Genomic DNA, 14,094 nt, shown 5'->3' on the forward strand with positions numbered 1-14,094 from the left:
GAAAACTTCCCTAACTTGGTAAAGGAAAAAGTCACACAGGTTCAGGAGGCACAGAGAACCCCAAACAAGAAGAATCGAAATAGACCCACGCCCAGACATATCATAATTAAAATGCCAAAAATTAAAGACAAAGAGAGAATCTTAAAGGCAGCAAGAGAAAAAAAAACAACTGTTACCTACAAAGGAGTTCCCTTAAGGCTGACACCTGATTTCTCATCAGAAACTCTACAGACCAGAAGGGAATGGCATGAAGTACTCAAGGTAATGGAAAGCAAGGATCTGAGACCATGATTACTATATCCAGCAAGGCTATCATTCAAATAGTCAAATAAAGAGCTTCCCCAACAAAAAAAGGTTAAAGGAGTTCATCACCCCCAAGCCAGCCATTACAAGAAATGCTAAAGAGATTGCTGTAAGGAATTGCTGAGGAGAAGAAACAGAGAGAGAAACCTAGCCATACAGAATTAAAATGGCTATAAATAAGTACCTCTCACTAATAACCCTAAATACAAATGGATTAAATTCTCCAGTCAAAACATGTAGGGTAGCTGAATAGATACAAAAACATGACCCAACTATATGCTGTCTACAAGCCACCTCAAAACAAAAGACACACACAGGATGAAAGTAAAGGGATGGAAAAACATTTTCCAGCCGGCCGGCGTGGCTCAGTGGATAGAGCATCGGCCTGCAGACTGAAAGGTCCCAGGTTCGATTCCGGTCAAGGGCATGTACCTTGGTTGTGGGCACATCCCCAGTAGGGGGAGTGCAGAAGGCAGCTGATCGATGTTTTTCTCTCATTGATGCTTCTAACTCTCTATCCCTCTCCCTTCCTCTCTATAAAAAGTCAATAAAATATATTTTTTTAAAAAGCATCATGCTTAGCAAAATAAGCCAGCCAGAGAAAGATAAATATCATATGATCTCACTCATTTGTGGAATATAATGAACAACATAAACTGATGAATAAAAATAGAGCCAGAGGGGAGGAAATATTCTATAATAGAAGTAATCCTATTATTTGCAGATTTTTAATATTTCCTACAACTTTTGTGATATCATACTATGTTAGTACAATTTTGGTAATATTATACTTAAAATCTTTTTATTCTTGAAATATTGTTTATTGCATGTAATATTATATGTAAGATCATTTTTCTTGAATAATTGTTATTGCATTTAACATTATATTTAAAATCATTTTTCTTGAGATATTAATGTTTATTGCATGTAACATTATTATATTTAAGATCGTTATTCTTGAAATATTAAGGTTTACTGAATGTAACATTATTATATTTAAAATCATTTTTCTTGAAATAAAAACTGAAAAAAAAAGAGGGACTCACTATCTTCACCCTCCTTTTACTGATGGTGAGATGTGATTAAAACCACTATCCATTTACTGAGTATCTGCTGTATGTTGGAGGGATAAGAAGATAAGGTCTGGGGGGTTGATGAAAACACCTGAGGTATTGGTAGAAAGACTAGGCCAGTGATGGGCAACCTTTTGAGCTTGGTGTGTCAAACTTCGCCAAAAAACTGAGCATAACTCGGGTAGTGTGTCACTTTGAGGAAAAAACATTATTTCGCAAATGTTTCATCCTCAGGAGCAGCAATTGTTTCATCCTCGGCATGCGGCCGCCTCAGCGGCCGCGTGTCATCAGAAATGGCTATGCGTGTCAGTGCTGACACACGTGTCATAGGTTCGCCATCACTGGACTAGGCAAACACACAATGAGACAATAAAACCTGCTGGACAAGAGGCTGGGATTGGAACTCACAAACCTCTTTATTTCCTGTTGTTGAATACTGTTCCATATGGCTTCCTCTAAGAGAACAAGCAATTCTTCTGTGGTTGCCTTTTCACCCCCAGCCAGTTTAGACAGTTTTTCAGCTGTAAGAAATACAAACAACAAATTTGGTCAAGAGAAAGGGTTAAGGAACTGGGCGTTTCTGTTTGAAGAGTATGGTCCAGAGCCATTTCAGTATCCAATTACTGGTAAAGGGCCCAAGAAAGTGAGGTAAAGAACAAACACTGAAGGAAAAGGATGAAACAGGAAGATAACTGTTTCTTCCCCAACAACTCACAATTCAGTGCCTTAGACCTAATTCATCCCATGTCCTCTAAACCAAGTCACAGAAAGAAAAGGTGCTGTACCTAGAGCCTCTCTGATAAAGCTGTACTGAGCATCTTCATTTGCACACCTGTAGCTCAGAATTATATTGGCCACTTTCATGTCAACTCTGAGCCTGAGGCTGTCAAGCCCAAGCAATTCTAAGAAACAAACACAGGCAGCTCCTATTGAAGGTATGTGGAAGGAAGAGAGGCCTAAAACATAGGCTTCATTGCCTACTTGCTGGATCCTGAAAAAAAGCAAAATCACATCAGCACATGAACTCTCATCATCAGGAAAAACAGATCAGTGATACATGGAGTGTCAGACGCATGTGATTTTTGGCTTCCTCCCTATTCCCTTTTTGTGCCCTTTGCTCACATTCATTTAGGTTCTGTAGGTTGGAGGAGTAAGAAGATAAGGTCTGGGGGTGAAAACACCTGAGGTATTGGAAGAAAGACTAGGCAAACACACACTGGGACAACAAAGCTTGCTGGAAAAGAGGCTGGGATTGCAACTCACAAACCTCTTTATTTCCTGTTGTTGAATACTGTTCCATATGCCTTCCTCTAAGAGAACAAGCAATTCTTCTGTGGTTGCCTTTTCACCCCCCATTTCCTTATATTGGATGTCCCCCCAAAATGTATACACCCTTTAACAGCTTATAACTCACTTGACTTTCACTCCTTTTCAGGTTTAACTGATTTAAAATAATGGGTGAAGCCAGACTACGCTTTGAACAAAGGAAATTTATCGTAAAGTGCCCCTAGACTTGTTTTATGGGGGTACATAAAAGATAAAGTTTATGGCATAAAATCTGCAACAGTCAATGGATTGAGGGTGCACAAATACCAAACGAAATGGTTCTTGATGTTTTCAATTCCATTGCTTCACATTATCAGCAGGGCCTGGACCAGATCAGGTATCAGTTTAAAAACAGGCATTGACCCCCCAAAATTATTCATTTGTGTAGATTCTTTTACATTTTGAAAATGAACTGTATGCTAATAAGACTGACTTTATAATCATTTAAAGTCATATACTTTTTTTTTTTAACACACCGTATTTTACCTTTTCCTAAAACATCTACTCACAGTCTAAATTATTCTGCTTCCAATTTCATCTAGGGAACAGGGAGTAGAATTTCCAAAAGATTGCCAACTTGTTATCTTGTCAATTACATGTACACAAACTACCAAGAAAATTAATGCCACTTAAAGTTTGCTGTCATAAAGCACACACATTTTAAAGGACTCATATGTACTTTTATATGTATAGAAAATGTTTGAGGAAAGACACACAAGAATTTACTATGTAGGATGAGGCTAGAAGAATGAGGGACTTTTTAAAAATTTTATCTTTATTGTTGGAAGTATTACAGATGTCCTCCCCCTTCCCCCCCCAATGACTCCCCCTGAGGGACTTCTATATTTCATTTTTCACCCTTCTGAGCTACCTGAATATTTTACCAATAAAATGCATTATTTTGTTAATTATAAAACAAACCAATAAAGCAAACCTAACAAAGATCTTAAATACAGAATTCACATCTCATTATAGAACTCTCTCTTTAGCATAGTGGCTAACAGTTGAGTGCCAGCCCAGGAATCAAGAGGCCACTGGTTCAATTCCCCATCAGGGCACATGCCCAGGTTATGGGTTCAATCGCTAGTGGGGGCTGTGTAAGAGGTAAGCCAATCGATGATGTTCCTCTCTCATCAGAGATGATTCTATCTCTCTATTCCTCTCCTTTCCTCTCTCTAAAAAAATAAATATATTTAAAATATATATATATATATATATATATATATATACACACACACACACACACACACACTTTTTATCTTTTTTCCTATTAACAAAAGTAACACACACTAAATGCCAAAAACTGGGGATATACAGAAAAACACAAATGGAAAAAAAAAATCACCATCCAAATAGAATCACTGTTAACTCTTATACATGTTTCCAGTACATTTTTTAAATGTACAGGTAAAATACGCAGATATACCTTTTATTAACAGTATAAATTATACTTTACTCACAGCTGCTTGGGTGTCTTGCTCTTAGTTAATTCCTGGACCAGAAAAGTACCAAATGCAAATGATGGCCGTCCATGATATAAATAATAAGCAAAATTCAGACGTTCCACTATAGCATATTTATTAACCAGATCAGGGCTAGAGAAATGTGGGAGATGACTCGATACATCTGGGGGGAAAGTGAAGTGATTATTAATGCTCTACATCTCACCATGATTAACTGCAGATCTGTACATGGAAAATTTAAGTCTACAATGGTAAAAGAAAACCTGTTGCTATAATCATTTTGTACCATTATGTGTCACTTTGAACCACCAAAATGTAATAGTTTTATTTTAATGTGGAGAGATGGCCCTCATTTTATGCAAAAATGTGTATCTGAGAAGCTGCATGAAAACTTATAAATTGTGCTTTTCTCCCATGGAACTTACTTATAACTTTATATGTTTTAATTCTATATTTAACTTCACAATAGCAATAACCTTTTGACTACAAAATCTCTGCCAAAGATCTGCAAAAACTTTTAATTCATTCATGAAGCTCATTATGCAATAAAATCTCTACCTAATATATTTATGTGTCCTCTATTCACCAAGGCCAAGTCACTGTACCATTCTAATAAATACCTTGAGAAGAAAATCTTTTTCTCCATATTAATACCCTCCTATACTCTCCTTATGTCACCACTAGCTGTATTTTCTGATGTTGTATGCACAGAGCACCTTAGTATCTACATGCTGGTACCATCTTTCCAGCAGAGTGATTCATTTTTAAGTTCCTGTGTGCCCATGAAAATAAATAGCCAAGAAATTTTATTTTCTCTTTTCAGAGAAATTTAAAGTCAGAAGATACTTGGATGTGAGAAGTTAGTATGCCATAACCAACCCTGTCAAGCCCTAATATTTGTCTCTTAACCATTTATTATATATTTTTAAAAAGGTGAGCTAACATTCTGAACTATTAAAAAACCAATTCTGGAAAACAGTGTATGTGTTCTCATTTTCAAAGTTCAACACTTATTTCTGAAATAAAGTTTTATCCTCCCATGGAATTACAGAGACTTCTTATACTGTGACTTGGCTCCCACAAAAAAAGACAAAGATCTTAATGGTGTCTTATCATCTTACAAAACTATTACTTAAAAGTACATCCTCTCTGAGATTAAAAAGTAGTCACATGCATTATCTGTATGCTTTGTGAGAACAGAGTAACTTTGGTCACCTATAATTTCACATAAAATCATTCATTTCTTAAATATTTACTGAGTACATGTCAAGTATATGGTACTTCCAGGTGCCAAATGAGTAAACTTAAGTTTTTTATTCAAATAAGACCCTGATTTTTTAGCAGTTGGGTGATAGTGCTGGAGATTGTGTGTGAGAGAAAATTCTACGCAAATGGAAAATTTTCTCTGGCCTGCCATGGAAGCAAAGTCAACATGCAGTTGCTTTATATCCCCTTTCAGTGGTAAAACCATGTGAAAAAGTTAGTAAACACTTTAACTAAATATAGCTCTCCAATATTATAAATCTGTATTATTATCTTCATAATTGTTTCATTTACATTGTGCTTTATTTGCTCAAAAATGTTTTAAATGTCTAAAAACCAGGCAGGGAACATGCCTTCAATGTCTTTTCTCTACTGTGTACATACTAGAATGCTCACTCTCCAAGAGGGAGACCAAGACCCTGCTACATAATGGAGTTGGAGGTAGAACAGGACAGGGGATTCTGTCTACTCTCTAGTAACTTCACTGAGATTAAAACATGTGTTTTCATTTGAAAATACAATAAGCACAACTTTATTCAGCACTCAATAAATATTTATTGAACATCTATTATAGGCCTGTAATGGGCTCTGGACACTAGATAAATTCAATATATTAAAATGTGAACTTATAAAACTGACACATTAGAAAATTCATTTTTATGTATGTCAATAAATAGTCATAGCTTGTATATTATGTGCTAAGTACTCTGAGTACTAATTTGAAGCCAACTTTAATTTAGGCAGAAGCACCACAGGTAACATAATATTAAAGGCTAACTCTAAACGTAAAAATTAAAAAGATAGAAAAAGCAGTTTAAGAATAGCATATGTATGTTCACTATACTTGTAAAAAGGCACACACACACACACACACACACACACACAGAAATGAAACAGAAATTCTTATAATCTAGAGAGGAAGACACTGTGTGTGTATCTGGTGCTGACTGTGTTAGTAACTGTGTCAGGAACTGTGAGAGGTTGTTAAGTGCCTTTCATTGTCTCCTTTCATTCTCAATGTAACATGTGAGGTGGGAACTGTTATTAAACTTATTTTATAGGGAATTTAAGGTCCTTGCCCAAGGTCCTATAACTATTACATGGTAGAGCCAGGATTTACCTAATACCAACACTTACACTCTTAACCTTTATAATACTACTAGAGGCCCAGTACATGATTAAATCATGCACGTGTAGGGTCCCCTAGGCCTAACCTGCCATCTAGGCCATATCCACTGCCCCGCAAAGCCTAGCATGCTCCGCGGACACTGCTAGCAGCCTGCTCCCTGCTTTTGATGGCAGGGGGTCCGCTGGTGCAAGAGCGGACACACAGCTCCCCGCTTTCGATCGCGGGGGAGCTGGGTGTCTGTCCACTGGTGCACCAGGCCTTTCAAAAGCCTCCAGCGTGGCGGAGGCTTCTGAAAGGCCTGGTGCCGGAGCGGACAGCCACCCAGATCCCCCGCTTTCGCTTTCGATCGCGGGGGAGCTGGGTGTCTGTCCGCTGGTGCCAGAGCGGACACACAGCTCCCCGCTTTTGATGGTCCGCGGCGGGACGTGGGGTCGCTGCCCCAGAGGCCCCTTCTGTGCCGCAGCACAGCCATGGCGCAGACGCTGAGCTCGCGCTGCCGCTGGCGACGCGAGCTCAGCATCCCGCCGGCCCAATTGGCCACCCCGACCACCCCGAGTCCCGCCCCCCCGCGCCTCCTGGCCAATCGTGGGCATAGCAAAGGTACGGTCAATTTGCATATTTGTCTATTATTAGGTAGGATACTGCTAACAAAGGGATTTTTGGAAAAAAATAAATTTAAGCAGATAAATACATATTATATTTCCCAGCAAGTACAGCACTAGTGACCCAATACAATATTTTTTCAATTCACTGGAATATACCTTTACTTTTAAAGTAGAAAGCAGTAAAAACAAAAACAAAAACTGGGTTGGCTTTTACATATATCAACTTCTCCTACGGATCAACATTGTTGAAATGCTTCCAAAGCAAGAAGTACCTATAATGACTTACCTCCTATAGCCAGTGTGTTGGCAGACTGCCAGCCAAACAATCTGCTAGGATCAAAGGGCAATAATGACTGTAAAAGGGAAAAAGTTAAATCAGAGTTAAAAGTTAATTGATTCTAACAGCCACTTGGAGCTCAACCCATAAGCAGCACACTTCAACCAACTACACAATATCCCTAAAAACTGGTTCAGACTCTGCAGATCCCAAAATAAAACTAAAATTAACATTGGGAAATCGTGCTTTCAAGGCCTGCAACTCCCAGTCCCCATTAATACTCCTGTAGATATCCAATAAATAGGAAACTTTTACTTGCAAGCACTTATAGAAATGGGAAGATTTAACTAGAAGTGATATCAACGTAAGATGGCCAAAATGAAACTCTTTTGACACCTAAATTAAATTTTTGCATGCAAAATTAGAAAAAGCCACTTCTAAAATTAAACTAAATGAATGGAAAACTCATCTTGATTGGAAATTAGAAGCTTCTGGGAGGAGTACAGATAAATTCTCTTCTCTACAGGAAGTTAGTAAGAACTTGTAGAGCCTGTCTCTGAACTAAGGAAGGCTCCTGAAGCTGCTCAATGCCAATGCCCTTTTTCTCCCTCTTCTCTAACTGCCCTGCTGTACCCTTTACTTCCTTGTCTGGACTTAACTCTCCTTTCCTCCTCCCTCCTTCTCTTCTTACCTCCTCCACCTCAGCTCCCTATGCAGCTCTCCACTGACCTAGGGGACACTCAGAAAACCAGAAAAGCCAGTCTCAGGCAGAGGAAAACCAGTGATTGTACAGAATTAAGGAATCTACCTAAAGATTTCCATGACTTTCTCCAAAACCCTGAAGGGTTCACAAAGGAATTTAACTGTTAGAACAAGTGATCCTGACTATACTGACCTATTTCAATCAGTGTATCTACTGATTTGTGGAGCAAAGCAACAGAATTACTAAATAAGAACTTCGGGGAAACTCCTGTTTATTGCAGAAAGCCAGATCACCTTAAGAAGGGTTATAGGAAACTGAAATGGGATTCAGAAAGAGAAAAGAAGCAAGCATAGGGTTGCTCCAAGGACTATGAAAGGGTGTTTCCCCTTCTTACTAATTGTTTAGGAGAAATTGAAAAAAAGGAAATTACTAAGACCCTTGTAGATACTGGGGCTACTTTATATGTTCTTAACCACCCCCAAGGAGATTGCCTTTTCCCTCTGAGTAAAGCTTCTGTACAAATGGTTGGGGTATCTAATCAACCAATGCCTGTTTTGCTATCAGAACCTGGTCCCTGTCAGCTACCTAATAGAACAAGATTTTCTTGAAATCAGTGACACCCACAAACTATTTTCCAGAAGGGTGAAATATATATAGAACTAAATGAATTTGATATTGAACCAATTGGGAAAATGATTATTTTAAAGGAATCTCCACAAGAGGAAACTAACCTTGAGGCTGACTGAATGTTTGCTAACCATCTTTTCTTCATTAGTAACTTCCATGAGAGCCTCAGGAATGCCTTAACAGGGACCCTGCCTTCCCTCCTAGGGGCAGTGGCCCTTTCACCTAGGCCTCTTAAGGGGGATGGGAGGGGAGAGTTAATTGATTCTAAAGTAAGTAAACAAAATTATATGAAAGGACTTCACAGGCAGTCTGCTTCCCTTCTCCAGGGCAACTAAACTAAAAATCTTATCTTTCTGGACATAAATTCTTTGAACATAGCTAAACACAAAAAAGAATGTATGAGACACTTTTCTATTTTAATAAAAATAGAACTGGCTGTGTTCCTTTTAAAGACTCTCTTCACTTCAAATTATGTGTGCAAAGTGCACTCTCTTTTGGTAGAAGTAGCATTAATTATAATGTAAAATGGAAATGTTTTTGGAATCAAAAGGCAAGAGGACTAAGAGACTAGAAAATATTACCATGTAAACATGACAAGGTAAGCTAAGGCAGATCAGGAAAGGAAAAGAATAAGACAGTCAGATCAAGGGTTAAAGAAATGTAGGTGCCCAGCCGGCATGGCTCAGTGGTTGAGCGTTGACCCATGAACCAGGAGGTCACAGTTCGATTCCCGGTCAGGGCACATGGCCGGGTTGTGGGCTCGATCCCCAGTGGGAGGTGCATGCAGAAGGCAGCCGATCAATGATTCTCTCTCATCACTGATGTTTCTGTCTCTCCCTTCCTCTCTGAAATCAGTAAAAATATATTTTAAAAAATGTATGTAGACAAGGTCTTAGTTACATTTTCTGCACCTCCACTGGGGGCAAGTAGTGATAGTAGTGACACCCTTTCTTTGGTGTCCACACAAGCCAGAAACCTCTCTTTAATTGTACACACAAAGGGGCATTGTTTTGATTTTGTGTCATACAAAAGGGAAGCTGGGTCGAGACTACATTATAAAATTTTCAAAAGCCTCCTAACATTTAAATCAAAAAAGGAGGGAATAGTAGAAGAATATCATGTAAGGAAAAATAACCTGTAAGTAAATCACATCTAGAAAATTAATACTTTAGAAAATTAATTGTAAGGCTAAAAGCAAGACACCCATGAAAAACACACAAGGTGTCAAAACAAGCCAGAGGAAAATCATTTGGGTAAAAAATGAAATAGGATCCCAAGTCAAATTTATAGAAAATATTCCTTTATTAACTTTTGGTCGAGAATATGTTTGTATATTTTCAGAAAACAACTCCGAGACCATGTGGATTCCAGCAACAGAGAGGAATCGACAGGACTACTCCAGCCATGAAGACAGAAGAGAAGCAGTCCAGAGATGGAAGACGCTGACATGGTCTTCCCATACTAGCAGTTAGCAGCTGTGCATCACTGCAGGTTGCCCAGGACCAAACCAGAGAGAGTCGGACCTGCATTACCACCATTTGTCCACCATCCAGAACTGTAATGTCAGTGCTGACATGTACACATAAGGAACTGTTGGACATTGTAATTGGGTCTCAAAAGAACTGTTGGCCCAGAAAGAAACTCACTACAGACTGAGTCATTTCCTGTCACCATAACCATTATTGCTTGTCTCATTTTCGGTTCTTATAAGTGTATTTCTAATAGCACATGATCTCACTCATCTAGTGGAAATAATGAACAACATAGACTGATGAACAAGAACAGACCCAGAAACAAGGAGGCATGGATCAGACTGTCGGGCCTCAGAGGGAGGGTAGGAGAGGGCGGGGGTAAAGGGGAGAGATCAACCAAAGGACTTGTGTGCAAGCATATGCGCCTAACCAGCGGTTGGGGACAACAGGGGGGTGGGGGCATGTGTGGGGAGGGGTGTGGGATGGGAATGGGGGCATGAGGACAAATATGTGATACCTTAATCAATAAAGAAATTTAAAAAAAATGTATGTGATGATCAAATCATGAACAACAAAGAAAAAAGCAGACTAAGGTCAAGTCAGACAGAAAAGTTTTAAGAGCAGGGAGCAGTGGCTGTTTGAAATCTGTCTAGGCCAAAGGTTTAGCAAAGACTAAACACATGGTGAGAGGGATACAGGAGAAAACAGAACTATTAAGTCAAGATTTAGATGTCTAAGGAAAGAGCAGCTTTGATTTTAAATCAAGGGGAAATTTGTGGTCTCTACATTAACTGTTCTCCATTTGAAAGACCCAGAGTGGTTTCTGTTTTCCTGGTTGAATCCTATCTGATACTCCTAAATACCAGCCACCTAAATAAATACTGTACCTGAATAAGATGGTAGAGTGTAATATCTGGTGGTAGGACACTAGGGGCAGTGTACTGTGGGAAGAGAGCAGTTTTTAGCTTGGGATAAGGAGTTAATGCCATCTTCAGTAGCTGGGGATCTACTTTTTTCAAACAGTTCTCATTTTCTTCATTCTGAATAACCTAAATAAAAAGACAGATAACATGGTATACAGTAATGTTCTTTTCTTCTCCAAATTTGTTCTTTTTTCACAAGAACATGTGAAACAAGATTAGCTTGAGAGAATAAATGGTGGTGAAAATAACATTGGTCAGTGGTTGAGCATGGACCTATGAACCAAGAGGTTGCTGGTTTGATTCCCGATCAGGGCACATACCCACCCGGAGGGCGTGCAAGAGGCAGCTGATCAATGTTTCCCTGTTATCAATGTTTCTATCTCTTTTTCCCTCTCCCTTTCTCTCTCTCTATAAATCAATAATATATATATTTTTAATATATTTTAAAAAGGAGTCAGAAAACAGATCTTGTTCTGGTTCTAAGACAAACTACCGTGTGATCTTGGGCTAGATATTTAACATTACGCTTTAGATTCTTCACCTACAAAATTAGGAGTTTCAGCTAGATCAGTGGTTTTCAAACTGTGTGGAAAAGTTTTTTGAAAAGACTGCTACTATATTATTTAAAATACTTAAATGTTAAATATTGAATTATATATTAAATAGTAAATATTTTAAAAGAAAAATAACTTCTAGACTAGATGACTCTTGTTCAGCTCTCATGTTACTCTATGGCTAATTTCGAAAGGTGATTAAGAACAGAGAAATAAATAACCATATAAGTTAAGGTATATTGCAACAATCTAAAAGAGAAATCTTTGAAGATTAAATGTTTAAGAGCATTCTTATGTTCCCTCTAACTAGGCATACTATAACTTTCAAAAATGCAGAGATGGACAAATTTCTATTGGGTCCCTCAAAAGAGTTTACATAGCTAAAAATTATGACTTCCCTTTTACCTCTCTAAGAGGGCAAATAGTACAAAATAATTCCCAAGTCACAGATCTAAAGTATATACTTACTCCCAGAAACAATCAGATCCTAATTCAATTCTGAAAATGAACCCAGAACATTAGAAAACAAATAAAGGGGAAAAATAATCTCTCTACAACATATTAGTTGCCTTTCAATTTAAGAGGATATCATATAAAATTTCAAAACTCACCCTTGTTTTATATTCTTTTAATCTAATAAAATACTTATGAGTGGTTTTATATATATATATATATATATATATATACACTGAGTGGCCAGATTATGATCTCTGAACGCATAATAATCTGGCCACTCAGTGTGTGTGTGTGTGTGTGTGTGTGTATGTATGTGTGTGTGTGTGTGTGTGTGTGTGTGTGTGTGTGTGTGTATATATATATATTAGAGGCCCAGTGCATGAATTCGTGCATGGGTGGGGTCTGGCCAGGGGGAGAGGACATGGGCGGTTGGCCGGTCTGCCTGCTGGTCGAACTCCTGGTCAAGGGGACAATTTGCATATTAGCCTTTTATTATATAGGATGTACACTGAGTGGCCAGATTATTATGCATTCAGAGATCATAATAATCTAACCACTCAATATATATATATATATATATATATATATATATATTTTGCATGGAATGTCTCTGTATTAAAATAAAATACTGCTATTGTGGACATCATCCAATAGGGTGACCAGTGTCCCTTTTCTTTTTTTTTTCTTCTTTTTTTTTATTTATGTCTCCTTTTTCCCCAATTGACGCCCCCCCCCCACCGAGTCATTCCCACCCCAGGCAAGCCCCCACCGCCCCAGTGTCTGTGTTCATAGGTTATGCTAATATGCATGCATACAAGTCCTTTGGTTGCTCTCTAACCCCCCCTCCCCTACCATCTGTCTCTGGATCTATTCTTGAGAGCTTGTTTGGAGGTTCTATCAGGGGAGCGCAGCTACTCGTATACCCTTGACCGAAGACCGCTCCTCTCCTCTGGGGGGAAGGTCGTCCTCTTCAACCGAGCGCGCAGCTTCGGGAGGGACGCACATGGATCGGTGAGGGAGGAGGGGGACACCCGCTTAGCCAGCCAGATCAGCTGAATCAACCCTGGCGATCAATGTGGTGACAGATGTCGCAGCCAGATCACCCTCACATCCTGGATCTATTCTTGTTCATCAAATTTTGTTAATCATTATATCCCATATATGAGTGAGATCATGTGATATTTATCTTTCTCTGACTGGCTTACTTTGCTTAGCATAATGCTCTCCGATTCCATCCATGCTGTTGCAAATGGTAAAAGTTCCTTCTTTTTTATAGTGGCATAGTATTTCATTATGTAGATGTATCACAGTTTTTTAATATGAGTGGTTATATTTTAATACAACTGATTTCTAGAAAATCCATAGATATTTCTGCTAAATTTAAAATCAGTCCTATTTCACCATAATAGGTAGAGGTACTGTCCATACCTGGCTGACACCACCAGGAGCATACATTGTGGTAGCAAGGGCCAGGAGGGTATGTCCTTCCAACAGCATACTGCTTACACTGGCCTGGTTGCTGGGAATCAGTATTTGAGCATTTGCAAGGCTTGCCTGGAAGATCAGTTTAGGATCTGGAAAATAAAAGAGTACGTTTTTCTCCTTAATGTAAATTAAGAATTATATAATTCTGAGAAAGAAAATTAATTTTACTAGTAACTCTCTCAAGAGGAAGAAGGACTTTCTAAATTTAAAAGCAATAGGAGAGGAACCAAGATGGCGACATAGGTAAATATCTGAACTTGCTGCCTCACACAACCACTTCAAAACTACAATTCAAAGACAAAACGGCCATAATCCAGAACCACGAGAAGGCTAGCTGAGTGGAATTTATACAACTAGAAGGAAAGAGAAAAGCACACTGAGACTGGGAGGAGGTGCAGAGGTGTGGAAGTGTAGTGGGGAGGTACGGAGGCGTGC

At 38.7% G+C, this 14,094-nt stretch overlaps 1 protein-coding gene across 3 annotated transcripts in view; it reads right to left on the reverse strand.

Moving 5' to 3' along the window:
- The window catches only part of SPG11 (SPG11 vesicle trafficking associated, spatacsin), a 98,967-nt gene that overhangs the window by 40,616 nt on the left and 44,257 nt on the right, over positions 1-14,094 (reverse strand). For all 3 annotated transcript variants that reach the window (XR_013813382.1, XM_079768020.1, XM_079768019.1), the window contains 6 exons: positions 13,603-13,748; positions 11,129-11,290; positions 7,449-7,515; positions 4,163-4,328; positions 2,162-2,367; positions 1,789-1,897 (listed from right to left, as the gene is read on the reverse strand). Coding sequence is in view for 2 of the 3 variants with exons in the window: in XM_079768020.1 (XP_079624146.1) it covers positions 1,789-1,897; positions 2,162-2,367; positions 4,163-4,328; positions 7,449-7,515; positions 11,129-11,290; positions 13,603-13,748 (856 nt within the window). In the remaining variant the exon portion in view is untranslated. The remainder of the gene's footprint in view (positions 1-1,788; positions 1,898-2,161; positions 2,368-4,162; positions 4,329-7,448; positions 7,516-11,128; positions 11,291-13,602; positions 13,749-14,094) is intronic.

This window comes from Cnephaeus nilssonii (genome assembly GCF_951640355.1).
Source record: "Cnephaeus nilssonii genome assembly, chromosome: 4".
Lineage (NCBI taxonomy): Eukaryota > Metazoa > Chordata > Mammalia > Chiroptera > Vespertilionidae > Cnephaeus > Cnephaeus nilssonii.